The 12696-nt window shown below is 49.4% G+C and overlaps 1 protein-coding gene across 1 annotated transcript; it reads right to left on the minus strand.

Moving 5' to 3' along the window:
- Window positions 1-2554: 2554 nt before the first annotated feature.
- Window positions 2555-12457, minus strand: Adgrf3 (adhesion G protein-coupled receptor F3). Its single transcript, XM_046441696.2, has 13 exons — window positions 12349-12457; window positions 10788-10848; window positions 10242-10382; window positions 9699-9875; window positions 8885-9103; window positions 7792-8001; window positions 7197-7340; window positions 6842-7038; window positions 6286-6465; window positions 4082-5461; window positions 3578-3619; window positions 3424-3486; window positions 2555-2858 (listed from the first exon to the last, which is right to left on the minus strand). The coding sequence occupies exons 1-13, from the start codon at window positions 12430-12432 to the stop codon at window positions 2778-2780; spliced, it is 2979 nt and encodes a 992-aa protein (XP_046297652.2). The 5' UTR covers window positions 12433-12457; the 3' UTR covers window positions 2555-2777.
- Window positions 12458-12696: the final 239 nt, after the last annotated feature.

The raw sequence follows: 12696 nt of genomic DNA on the forward strand, positions 1-12696 counted from the left end.
TCCAGGGAAGTTCCGGGAGCCAGAACTCGGCCGCTCCGTGCTCGGTGTAAGCTCCTATAAGTGTAAGCTCCAAGAAGCAGCCCCCGCGGGCTCAGTTCCGGGAGCCGGAATTCGGCTTCTTGGTGCTTGGTGTTTGCTCTGATAGTAGCAGGGTCCAAGAAGCAGCCTCCGCAGGCTCCGCAGCCCTGAGCCAGGGCGGTTCCGGGACGGTTCCGGGAGCCGGAACTCGGCCGCCCCGCGCTCGGTGTTCACTCCGATAAGATCAGATTTTAAGAAGCACCCAGGCGCTGAACCCTAGCAATCTGTCTGCGAGCCACAGGCGAATTGCAGCCTGAAATTACCTGTTCTATGGCTGAATGAGCTGCGGTCAGTCAAAAACAGGTATGGTGACGTCAGTTTACCAACATGGTGGCTGCTGGCCTCCTCTGTGGTCTGACCGGTGTGGAGAACCGAGATGGACCGCTTCCTTCCCCCGTCTCGAACCCAGAATTCAGCCCTGAGTGCGGTGCTTGCGCGTCTGGCAGAAACTGCAGCGCTGTAACCCTGCGTCTCTATCCCAGCGCGCCTTGCAGACTCTAGCCGCGGGGCGATTTGCTGAATAAGCAGTTTTACCCTCCGTGCGACAAACCTCTCGCGTTTGAGTCCCCGTAGCCGATCCTCGTGCGATGGAAATCCTTCCTCCAGGTTCTGGCGCACCCCACTATTGCTGGAAATTCCTAACAAGATATCCTTTAGCCGTCCTGACTTGTCATACTCCCACACAGTGAAGCAGCACACGGGGGTAATGCACTCCCCTCGCCGCCATCTTCTCCAATCTTGTTTTGTTATGTTTTTTAGTGTCATTTCATTTACCAGTTCTGAACATAAATTTTTACCAGCAGAGTATGTGCAATCACTTTGGGAAGGGAAAATGAGAACACATCTTTCTAAAGAAGCACACTCAGGAAAGGGGTCTCTGCTGCTTCTAAAGGGAAAAAGTGGCTGGGCACAGTAGTGCATACCTGTAATCCCCGTGACTTGGGAGGCTGAGGCAGGAGGATTGCAAGTTCAAGGCCAACTTCAGCAATTTAGAGAGGTCCTAAGCAATTTAGTGAGACCCTATCTCAAAACAAAAAATAAAAAAGGGGTGGAGATGTAGCTCAGTGGTAAAGCACCCCTGGGTTCAATCCCTAGTACTAAAAAATAAATAAAGGGAACAAATGTATTTGAATTTATAACCAAAAATACTTTTGTAATTTTAAAAATGAGGAGCCAGGCATGGTGGCTTATACTTGTAAGCCTAGCAGCCTGTCTCGGTAGCTCCAGCCTCCCAAAGGGAGCAAGTAAGAGGCTTGCAACATCATAAGGGCCCTAGTAAGTTAGTATCTTCTATTCAAAAGCATGATTATACCTATTTATAGAAATAGTTGGGCCAGTTTATTCATAATTAAAATATGCACACAAATCATTAAGATAGAGTATTTATAAGAAAAATATTTTCAATGGCATGGATAGCATATCTTTTTATTTTAACAGGAAATATTCCTACCACATTTTTGAAAAATATCCATATTCATACACTGTAAAATTAGAGCAGACTAGTGATTTATCAGAATTTTTTCCATTTATCTAATTTAGATTTTTTTCCAGAAGCCTGTTATCTTCCTATGAATTAATAAGTTAATTCAGTCAGATGTCTTGGGGTCTTGAGAGCTTCTCTTATATCTGGTTCTCTACATCTAGTCTTAGCTTGAATGTCAGTATTTGTAATCTTTTCTCCTTAAGTCTTGTCAGTCGGTAGTACTTTTCCCTCCTCTTAAAAATGAAATCTTTCAAATATGCTTCTATCAGAGCTTACTTGTTACATGCATATGTCCCTGAAATTTATTTTTTACATTGATGTTTTTTAAAGGTTAAATAAAGGGGCCATTTAACTTCACCTTTTCCTAGACCTTAAAAAAACAAACAAAATTCTGTGCTTCTTCTCTAGTGTTTGGAAGATCAGCAGTTCCTGTCAATCAGTCATTCTTTCTTCATGACTATCAAAGAAATAATCAAAAAATAAATCAGTGCAAGTTAAATCCATTTTTATCCATTATATCTGTAACATGTCCTGTTGGTTAGTTAAAAGCTGGTGGAGACAGTTTTACTTGCAATTATTTTGAATTTTTATATCTTGATTATTTTTGCAAGCTTTCTTATTAGGTCACTAGGTGGCTTTAGCTAGTTTTTCTTGCTATTTTTGCTTGGATGCCTTGGGGTGAGAAAGTGAGCTATAAGAGAAATGAGTGTGACTAAGGGAAATCAAAGCCTGCTTTTCCCAAGGTCTGAGCTTAAAGGGGAGGGGTTCAGAGTATTGGGTCAGGGCCCATTTGGTGGATTCAGGCAAATACCATGAACTTTCTCACAGGAACCTGGGTCTACGTGCAGTCACCCTAGAACATCTGCCCTGTCAAAGAGCTTATCCTAAAGTTGGAGCCTGGTGACAGGATACCTTGCCCAATCTCTGCAGCCTGCTTTCCCCTCTGGACATCAAGCCCACAATGGCATTTCCTTTAAGACAAGTGTGTTTCAGGATAATTTAAAATTTGACAGTGTGAAAAGGAACTTTCAGAGAGAACTGGGTCGGGGTTGGTTGATGCTGTGCCTTCTCTCTGAGGCCCATCTTGAATGGCCACCCTGCCGGGAGGATCCTGCTTTCCACCCTTCAGGCTGGGGTAAGTCTAGGAAGAGGAGCCTGCTGTCCAGAACTTTGCCAGGAGGCCCTTTGCTAAACCCGTCCTCATTCCACGCTGCTCTTACTGCTCTGAATGAAGCTCATTCTTACCTGGCATTTCACTTCTTTTGCTTTGCTCCAAGATGTAGGTTTCATTTATGGCCTAGGAAGAGATGGAAAAGCCCAGTTGCAGGGCAGTCATTATGATAGTCCCTGCTCTGAAGTCTCCATTTTGACATTCTCCCCCTGGCTGGGCTGCAGTGTGATCCTAGGAACTTTACTCTCTGCTCCTTTGGTCCCATGTGTACTGATTCTGTCTTTTCCATCATGGATCCACATCATACTCAGAAAACTGGGAATCTGATTCTGACTGCTTGACTGGCTTGCTCCCTCCGTGACCGGAGAACTGGAACCTAAAACCTGCTCATTCGATTTTTTTTTTTTTAATGTACTGGGGATTGAAGTCAGGGGTGCTTAAACACTGAGCCACATCCCCAGCCCTCTTTATTTTTTTTTATTTTGAGAAGGGCCTCACTAAGTTGCTGAAGCTAGTCTCGAATTTGGAATCCTCATGCCTCAGCGTCCCACATGCCACTGTGATTATAGGCATGTGCCAGAGTGCCTGTCTTGAAACTTGCTCGTTCCAGTAGCCATCCCCAATCTTCTCCCTGCTGCCAGCTGTGCCCATCTCCTTTGGGAAGGCTATGGCTTTGAATTGAGCAACTCACCATGGAAATAGTGGAATTTGGAGGTTGGTTACTGTGAAAGCGTTTGCGTAAAGCCTCTTGTACCTACAGGAGAGGTAAATACCCAATTATGCCAGCCAAGTACTAGCTTTCTCTTCACAGCCAGTCATGAGGGGCGTTAGCTGGGCACACTGACCTTCTTATCTGTGAGACAACCAAACAATAAGATGAAGACACCCTGTGAGGAGGGATGCGGGGATAAGCTAGTCAAGAAGAGGGAATCCACCCAAGTCAGTTCACTCCTATCTTCCTTCAGCCTCTGTCCCCTTGTCTAATCCACATCCTGAAGATTCCCATCTTGGTTTTCCTGCACCTTAGCACTGCTTAGTTCATGGGATCCATTTCAGCTGCTTTTCTTATGGTTATAAAGGATATATGAAAAGATTGAGTGCTAACAATTGCCTGACTTCTCTAGCAAAATCAGATATTTTACAGATAAGAAAGCCATCACTCAGAGAGGTTATATTACTGGTCCAAAGTTGTCCAGCTACACATTGGAGGAAATGTGTTCTATACATAGCCTTCTTAAGTTCCAAAACCTGTTTCTTCTGCTTTACCATGCTACTTCTATAAGAAGCAATTGGCCGTAACTTAAACCATCTAAAAGGGCAATAAAATGCAACTACCCTCAACCACCTACCTGGAAACTGTTGAGAGCAGTGAAGATGTAATGAGGGACTGTGGAGACTTCCTCTAGCAGAGTGGCCAAGCCCAACCCCCAAGTGAGGCCAAAGATGGGTGTGAGAATGAGCAGGGCTTTGATCACCCCCAGAAGAGCTTGTCGCTTCTCTACTGGGGGCCCCTCCGACAGCGAAGGTCTCAACAACTTCAGCACAGCTGTGGCTAGTACCAGCCCATTGACACCCACGATGGCCAGTACTGGCCCCACAAAGGTGTAGAATGCCCCTCCCTTTCCATCTAACCAGCATTTCCCCTCCCTCAGGTATTGCCCTTGAGGCAGGTAAAGACCTAGGGTGACACTTGCAAACACCAGAGGGCACAGGTAGCCAAGGATCACCATCAGGGAGAGAACTCGGTGCTTGGACAGCTGGTGGAAGACAAAAAGTAGCTGGTGGGCCAACACCAGGGCCTGTGCCAGCATCCAAAAAAAGGTGGCCAGGTAGAAAAAATGAGTCAGGAAGGTAGTAGCCAGGCAGAGTGGCCTGAGGTAACCAGGAGGAAGGAATGAGGCTCCCAGGAAGATGGTGTCCGCAGCCAGCAGGCAGATGACCATGTTGAGCAGGGCAGCATGGCGGAAGAAGGCGACTTTGTTTCGCACCACAACTCTCCACACCAGCCGGTACACGCCCAAGCACACAAGCAGTGCCAGTACAGAACTCCCCAAGCCCACCTGACTCAGCAGGTCCAGGACAGGATTTTCTGGAACAGTTTGTCGGGACATGAGGATGGAGAAGGCAGTGAGGTGCTGGCAAATGCACCAAGTAGCAGGGCTAGCAATGGCGGCATCTGCCCGGCACCCTTCACCTGACCAGCCCCCTTCACCCCCAAAGAGTTTGTGGTCCCAGAAAACACAGTGCAGAAAGTCATCCGTGTCCCCAAAGTCCATTATGACCTCTGCCTGGGTGAAAGCCTGGCCACCTGCCATGATGGAGATGACGAGCACCAGACCAGCAGTGGCATAGAAGGAGTCCCCCAGCCCTTGTTCATAGTTTGAGGGTAGAAGGTGATCCAGTTTCTGTAGTACCAGACTAGTAATACTGATGTTGGTTCCATTATGAGCCAGAGGAGCCAGTGAGTGACTGGGAATCTCTGCCCACACCGGGGGCTGAGTGGGGAAGGAGATTCGGTACTGAGGAAGTGTGGGTTCAAAGAACTGACTCTGCAGCAGCACATTGGATGAGTTGAAGGAGAAGGGCTGATCCTCTGGGGACAGGCTGCGAACTAGAGTCTCCACAGCCAGCAAGAAATGTGAACCCTCCGTAGGCTTCTGGACCTGGGCCTGGGTCCACAGAGAGCTGATGTTCATGTCTAGGATGTTGTCTGTGGTGGTCAGGAGATCCTGTGGCATCCAACAGAGAGGTGAACCTGATCTCCTAGAGCCCACACTGCTGAGGCAGTGGCACTGGAACATACGCGAACCCCACCCCTACCCTTCCTAGTCCAGGACAAGACCTAGGCTGGAGACAGAAGGGGACAAGAATGCAGGCCTGTGAAGGAGGCCTTGTGTGGGATGTGTGGGTGGTGTTCAGCCAACTAGCTGGGCATTTTCAAGCATGTGTTCTCCTGACCCACTCCCAGCCCTCTGACACCTCTCCTTTCTTCTCCATTGCTTGGGGCTACCCAGATCCTAAGAGGGCCCCTTTATAATTCCTTGACTCTTCTAATGCTGCAAAGCTAGGGGTGGTGGCCAGTGCCAGAAGGCACAATGTTTTGAAGTCAAGGGCCACATGCACGTCTGTGCACCCACATATGCTAGTGCTTCCAGACTTGAAGGATGTGTGATATCACTGCCCTCGTTATTATTTTGGTTGCAGCTTATGGACTGTCAGCTGATGCCCCTACTGAGAGCTGATGTAGGTGGGGCCAGCGAAGCCAAGTGTGTTTGAGTGTCTCCAAGTAGGCATTGTGTGGGTGCTTCTGTGTGAGAGATCTGGGTCTGTGTGTGCGTGTACGCCTCCGTACTCCTGTCTCCACACCCCTCCCTGCCTTCAAGCCTCCCACATGTTCCCAGCATCAGGCCTTCTTCACACTCCATGACCTTGGAGATGATGTCCCAGAGGAAAGGAAGGGGAGTGGACACCTGGACTCCAGGTGTCTGTTGGACTCTAGTCTCTGCCTATGGTGAAAAGTCACCACCCTGCCACTGTGGCTCAGAGATCTCACCTCCAGGGCACTGCGATCAAGATGCATTCTGTCCTCTGCCACCACCTCAGACAGTGATTTCACGGTGCTCAGCAATGCTATTAAGTCAGAGGGTGAGCTTGCCACCCCCACCCGCCTTTGCAGCTGTGCCAGGATCTGTGGCACCTTCTCAGCAGGCCTGCCCTGGCCTGCCTGCAGCAACTGAGACAGACAGACAGTGGGAAGGGGGTGGCGGGATAATCCTCACAAGGCAGGGGCCACCTCCTCCTCCTGCCCAGCTCCCTGTCCCTCCATCTCCACACCCCATCCCAGGGGAATAGGAGGCTGATGGGGCAGTAAGTGAGCAATGATTCGGATATTAGGGGACAGACAATTGATGGGACCGTGGTTCGAGAACATTATCCCACCCTTGGAGGAGTGATGGCCCCTTGAACCCCCCTACCTACTTCCTGGCTCTGCTAGGTCTCCAGGTGAGAGAAGCTGAATAACCTGTGGGTGACCTCAGGAAAAGGATCCTAAAGCCAGGTCCTGAGGGAGGGGTGAGTCGTGGTTGGAGACATGTGCATAGCAGCTTTACCTTGGCTTTAATACACAAGGCCAGGATCCCCAAGTCTGTGCAGTCAGTCTGAACGGGCCCCCAGATGCCATCAGGCCTGCAGGGCCTCTTCACGACACCCATCTTATTCATGGGACATGGGGCCTCTGCCACGTGGCCAGCCTTGGTTACATTCCAGGCAACAACAGAGAAGTTCTCGGGGCAGGTAGTATCTCCATCTAAAGAATGATGATCAGAGGCCTTGGCAATCAGTCAAGCCTGAATTTTTTTTCTTGGACAGAAACTTGGGCAGGCTTTGAAGCCTGGCCCAGCCGGCCAGGGCTGAGAAGTGTCAAGGAAGAGGAAGAGGAAGTAGCTGAAGAGAAATTTTGCTTACCCTGGATGATGGTGACAGGGACAGGAAACCTGAGAGGATCCAGGTCCTGGCTCTGCAGGACACAAGTGTAGGTGGTGTCAGCGGCTGGGCAGCGCTGAATAGCCAGCACAAGACACTGAGAGCCTGAGGTGGTGAGTAAGGAGGCTGAGGCTGAGGAGATGAGAAAACGGAGCCATTGCTGGCTGCAACAGGCCAGAACCCAGCAGGCCCAGACACACTCTTTTAGTCTTCTTAGTAATTTCAGAAGTAGATGAAATAGGGAGGGAGAGTGGAGTGGCATGTGGGCATTGAACTACTGAGGGCAGAACTCAGGTTTTGCTGAAGGGTACCCTGGGGATCTCTAACTAGCTCCAGAGCTAGTTTCACAGTTTTCTCATTGGTATAATGGGTCTATTTCAAGAATTAAAAGAGATGGTGTGGATGAAGCATTTTGCAAAAAGTTATCTATACATGTGGTTGTGTTATATCAACGCAACTGGGATGGGGTGAAAACATTGTTGGATTTAGATCCCCAACTCTCAGCCTGAGCTGCAGCCTGGAGGAGAGAAGCTGCCTGCTGTCACCCCTGATCCCAGTAGCCATCCCCTTCCCCTACCTTGACTGCCCTCCTCAGGGCTCCAGGCAGCAGTGTAGGCCAGGTGTGTCCTGGGGATGCAGCAGCTCAGCTGGAAGCCAGAGGAGGTGGCACAGGAGATGGACAGCTTCTCTGGAATTCGAGCCACTTCTTTCTGCTGCAAAGGCACCCTCACCACCTGGCGCAGCTCCCACCTGAATCCCTGGGCCTCGAAGCAGCTCATGTACTCACCTGCAGACACATCTGCTGCATCTTGGGGTTCCCTTGGGCCCTCCTATGCCCCAGAATTTCTTTTGCTACCCCAAGCCACAGTCCAGGCCCACTTGATTGCTCCCCTCCTTTGCTCACCTCTCAGAGCTTAGCCCTAGCCAGAAAGGTCCTAGGATGACTCTTTTGGAAGGCATTCCCTGCCCCCAAAGAAGGATTTGTAGGAGGAAGAAGAGATTTGTAGAAGAGTCTCCTGACACTTTTTTCTTACCAGTGGCCATTAACTCTAAGGTGAGCCTCTTTTTCCACAGTACATGTCCTTCTTGTGCCACCCCCTGCCATTTAGCATCTGAACAATCACTGGTGTGTTCTCAGCTGAAGGAAACCATATTTTCAGCATTCTCTGTATCATAAATTTCTTTTGCTAATAGAAGTGTTTTCTTATGAAAAATAACTATATTTTCCAAAACAAACATAATTAGAAGAGTGACAGTATTTCATATTTTTCCAAATCACATTAATGTCTTGCTAAAGGGAAGCCAGCTGCTTCTGCATGTGAGCTCTGTGATATCACTGCACCCCTGGGACATGCCACTCCTGAGGGAGTGAAAAAGAGGCACCAACATCTTCCTACACTAGGACAACCATTGTGACTTGATAAACCCCTGAAAGGCTCCCAGAAATCCTAAGATCACATGGAAAGAACTGCCCATTTTTTAGAATTTTCCATGTTCTAATGGGTCCCTTAGCATTTGTTTTCCCTGAATAAATGAATGGAAAGACGAAAAGGATAAGGAAGAGGTGAAAAGAAAAGAAGGTACTGAAGAGTAGGAGAGTTAGGTGAAAGGAAGAAAAGAAAAACTGAGGAGGAAGAAGAAAGGGAAAGAAAAAGAGATATGAGGGCTACCTGCCCAGTACTGGGACATGTGGCTGATGCTGAGGACAACCTGGCCCTGGCTGGAGGTCAGGGACACCTGTGTTCCTTTCTGCAGGAGGATGGGTGTGGGCTTCCCTGGGCGCCTCAAGAACCATGTCAGGTTGGTGGCCTCCTGGCTTATGCGGAGAGTCAGGTTCAGTGTGTCACCAGGCATCTGCAGAGGGGAGTTCAGCCTCAGGTTCCCAGGCACTGCAGGGAGGCAGGAGACAGGAGAGCCCTGGAGGGTGACTCATGACTCTTGCAATTGCAGGATCATTCCTGGTCCATCTTCTAAGCCCATTCCTCCACAGTCCCTCCCTGCCTACCATTTTTCTTGTCCCTGGATAGGCATCTGAGTGTGGCTGCTGCAATTAAAGACCCTCCTGAAGCTGCTAGAGTCATTTCTTGGCCTGTTAGGCTAAAATGTAGGGTCACTCTAGCCCTTTCTTCCTTTGTCCATATGACTCTGGGGCCCCGTTCGTTGGCCTCATATTCATGGTGGCTATATATATATATATATATTTTTTTTTTGCCAACTCAGACAAGCAGCTGCACCTGGGCAAGCTGGCAGAAAATATAGGTTCAGAAAGTAGAAGAGGGATTGCTAGGGACAGGGAAAGGGGGAGGGTGAAGGTGGAAGACAGGTAGATGGACTTGACTGATTCATGATACATGCATATATGGAAATGTCACAGTAAATTCTATATAGAATTCTATATAAGAAATATAGGTTCAGAGAAGAAAAATATACAGAAAGCATATTTTTATTATGGCTCTTAGTTTCTAAGTTCCCAACCCTCCTTACCAGGTGGCAGCAACTGACAGTAGCCGGGGACAGGATGGCTGAAGACAAGACAGCCACAGGGCTGGTGGCTTTGGTGCTGGGGGTGGCAGAGAAGGTAATGGGAGCAGACACTGGCATTCCACTGGTATCCAGAGAGGCAAGAACAGTGGCTGTACCCCGTGTGGTTGACATTACACTCTGTGACAGAGAGAAGGGTTGTAAGAGGTGGGCAGGGAGAAAGCCAGGCAGCAGCCCCAGAAACCACCTGACGCCTCAGAGGCTGTGCTGGACAAGGGCATCAGGGCATCAGGGTGAGGTTGGTGAAGTCTGGGCCTACCCTGTCTGCCCCTTAGGCCCGCTGCCCAAGTTAGAAGACAGGATTGTGAACAGGAGGAAGGGGTCTGTCTGGTGGGGCGGTAAAGAAGGAGCTAGGCTAGGGAGAAAGGTCAGGCAGCACCCAGGAAACAGGGAGGGGCTCAAGTATCTCAGGCCTGCTGGTGGTGGGAGGGAGGCCTGGGAAGTCCGAGTTCCATTCATTCTGAGCTGCCTTCCAGCAACTGCCACCTGTCGTGAGGCTGAGGCCAATGAGAGTTTTCAGGGAAGAGGAAGCTGAGGCAGGGAGGAGAGTCAGGTCCCTGGAGAACATTGGTGGCCAGGTCTTGTCTGAAAATTCCAGATGCACATAGGCTGAGACCAGGACCGATTCTACAGGAGACGAGGAACAGTTGGAGAGCAGAGGCAGCAAGGCCCCAAGCCCCATTTTGCCTCCCATATCCATCTGGCCATTTCCAGGAACATGGAGCTGATTCCTTCCACCCCCTTGGCCTGTAGGATGGCAATGACCCCTGCCCTAGCCACAGTCCACTCAGATACATAGTTTCATGTCCATTCTCCCAGCAACCCTACTGCATGGACAAGGCTCCCAAAGATGCATGAGTTTCTAAGGACCTCGGGCCTAAACACATGATGTGAGGGGTCTGACTGACTCACCCAGAGCCCATCCTCTCTCCCCTGCCCCTTCCTGTGTCCCCTCCCTGGTCTTTTCTTTCTACCTCCCTCCCTGCTTCCATTTTCTCCTTCCGTTCCTCTTCTTGTTGTCCCTCTACTCACCCCCTGCTCCAATTTCTTGGTCCAGTTGCTGTCCAGATTCCCCTCCAGCCTGACCCTGTTCCTGGAACAGAGGGGAGACCTCTGAGAAGAGTCTGAGCCCAGGTTCCTCCTGAGGCCATCTCAGGAGGGGGTCTGGCTAGCCTGTCCTCTCCGAAGCTCCTCCCCGTCTTCTTCTTTGTAGATGGACACAATACCTTTATTTTATTTATATATTTTGTGTGGTGCCCCACACATGCTAGGCTAGTGCTCTGCCACTGAGCCACAACCCCAGTCCCCCACCCCTGAAGCTCTTCTTTTTGGTGGGAATCAAATGTACCCATCAGGAGGGGAAAGCAGTCTTCCAGTAAGGAATGCAGGGATCCAGCCCCAGGGACCCCACCAGAGCCTGTCGTCCCCCCTGAAGCCAGGAACCAGGCACGCCCGGGAGTCAACATGCTTTGCTTAGCTCCTTCCTGAACTGACCTGGGCCCCTAGGCTAATTAAAATGTCTGGGACTACAGCTCCAGCAGGAAGGCTGGGAGAGCTGGCAGGGGCCCAGGGATTTAGAGACCTTATTCTTTCCACAGGATTTGACCCAAGGATGAGGAAGAGGCAGCATCCTTCGTTAACCTCAGTTTCTCACAAATTAATTCATCAATTCCTTCCTCTCTTAAAATTGCATGTGCAGGGGCTGGGGATGTGGCTCAAGCGGTAGTGCGCTTGCCTGGCATGTGCGGGGCTCTGGGTTCGATCCTCAGCACCACATAAAAATAAAATAAAGATGTGTCCACCAAAAACTAAAAAATAAATATTAAAAAATTCTCTTTTTCTCTTTTAAAAAAAATTGCATGTGCATATGAATACTTACCTAAAACCAGGGGGATACACAGATATGGATATAGATAAGCTATAGTTAGATTTAGAATTGATCAAGACATAGATTTATATAGTGAAAGATACAGATATGGATTTAGGTTTGGAGATACAGTTTTAGAGAGATAGATATGGATATGTCAATATCTTGCTGGGGTAGTGGTGGATTCCTGTAATCCCAGCCATTCAGGAAGCTGAGGCAAGGGGCTCACAAGTTCAAAGCCAACCTTGGCAACTCAGCGAGGCCTTATACAACTGGGACCCTGTCTCTAAATAAAATACAAAAAAGGGCTGAGGTTGTGGCTCAGTGGTTAAGCACCCCTGGATTCAATCCCTGGTAACAAAATATAATAATAATAAATATCAATATCTTGCTGGGAGAAAATAGATTGAAAAGGCTCTGCTGAGCTTCCTTGGATTTGCTCCATCCAGATCCCAAGTCTGGAAAGTTTCTCTTTCCTTTCCATTTTCAAATTGCCAGCATGACTGGAAAAGTCAATTGCGGCAGGTGTCAGAGCTCACAGGGACTCATGTAAAGAAACAACAGTTATCCCCATACTTTGGACACTAGGACAAACACTTCTAGATCCCAGAACAAACCCTTTCCTTCACCTGTCCTTTCAGCCCTTACCTTGCTGTCTCTCACAACCCAGGCCCCTTTTGTGACCTCTGCAGACCTTCCCAGGGTCCCCACCCCAGTTGTACTTACAGGCTGGAATGCTGGGGCAACCAGTGACCCCAGCAGGGCAAGAGGCATCACCAGGAGCAGCCAGGGGGCAGCTGGACAGGCCATGGCTCAGTGGAGCAGTCCCTAAGAGCCCTCCCACTGCTGCATGATGCAAATTTCCTCACAGGCAGTGCACAGATGGGATGGGAGGGAAGAGAGGAAGGGAGCCAGGGCTGAATTTACAGAGGAAGTGCCACAGCCCATGCCTGCTTAAATGGGCACTGAGGCCACTGGGAGACCATGTGCCCCTCTGAGAGTGGTCTGCTCATGATTCCCCTAGGGAGCACAAGACCTGGGGTCCTAGGTCATAATCAGTGATGGGTCTGTAAG

Source organism: Marmota monax, unplaced genomic scaffold (assembly GCF_021218885.2).
Source record: "Marmota monax isolate L192 unplaced genomic scaffold, Marmota_monax_Labrador192_F-V1.1 WCK01_AAM20220418_F8-fsc00010, whole genome shotgun sequence".
Classification (NCBI taxonomy): Eukaryota; Metazoa; Chordata; class Mammalia; order Rodentia; family Sciuridae; genus Marmota; species Marmota monax.

What these genes read in the sequence shown, in the direction of transcription:
- Adgrf3 (XM_046441696.2), bottom strand. Translation starts at nt 12,432, where the DNA reads ATGGCCTGTCCAGCTGCCCCCTGGCTGCTCCTGGTGATGCCTCTTGCC. An exon ending in CCAAGAAATTGGAGCAGGGG is followed by an intron (nt 10,383 to 10,787) that starts GTGAGTAGAGGG and finishes CGTCTCCTGTAG; the next exon opens with AATCGGTCCTGGTCTCAGCC. An exon ending in CCCTGAGGAGGGCAGTCAAG is followed by an intron (nt 7,341 to 7,791) that starts GTAGGGGAAGGG and finishes CCTCAGCCTCAG; the next exon opens with CCTCCTTACTCACCACCTCA.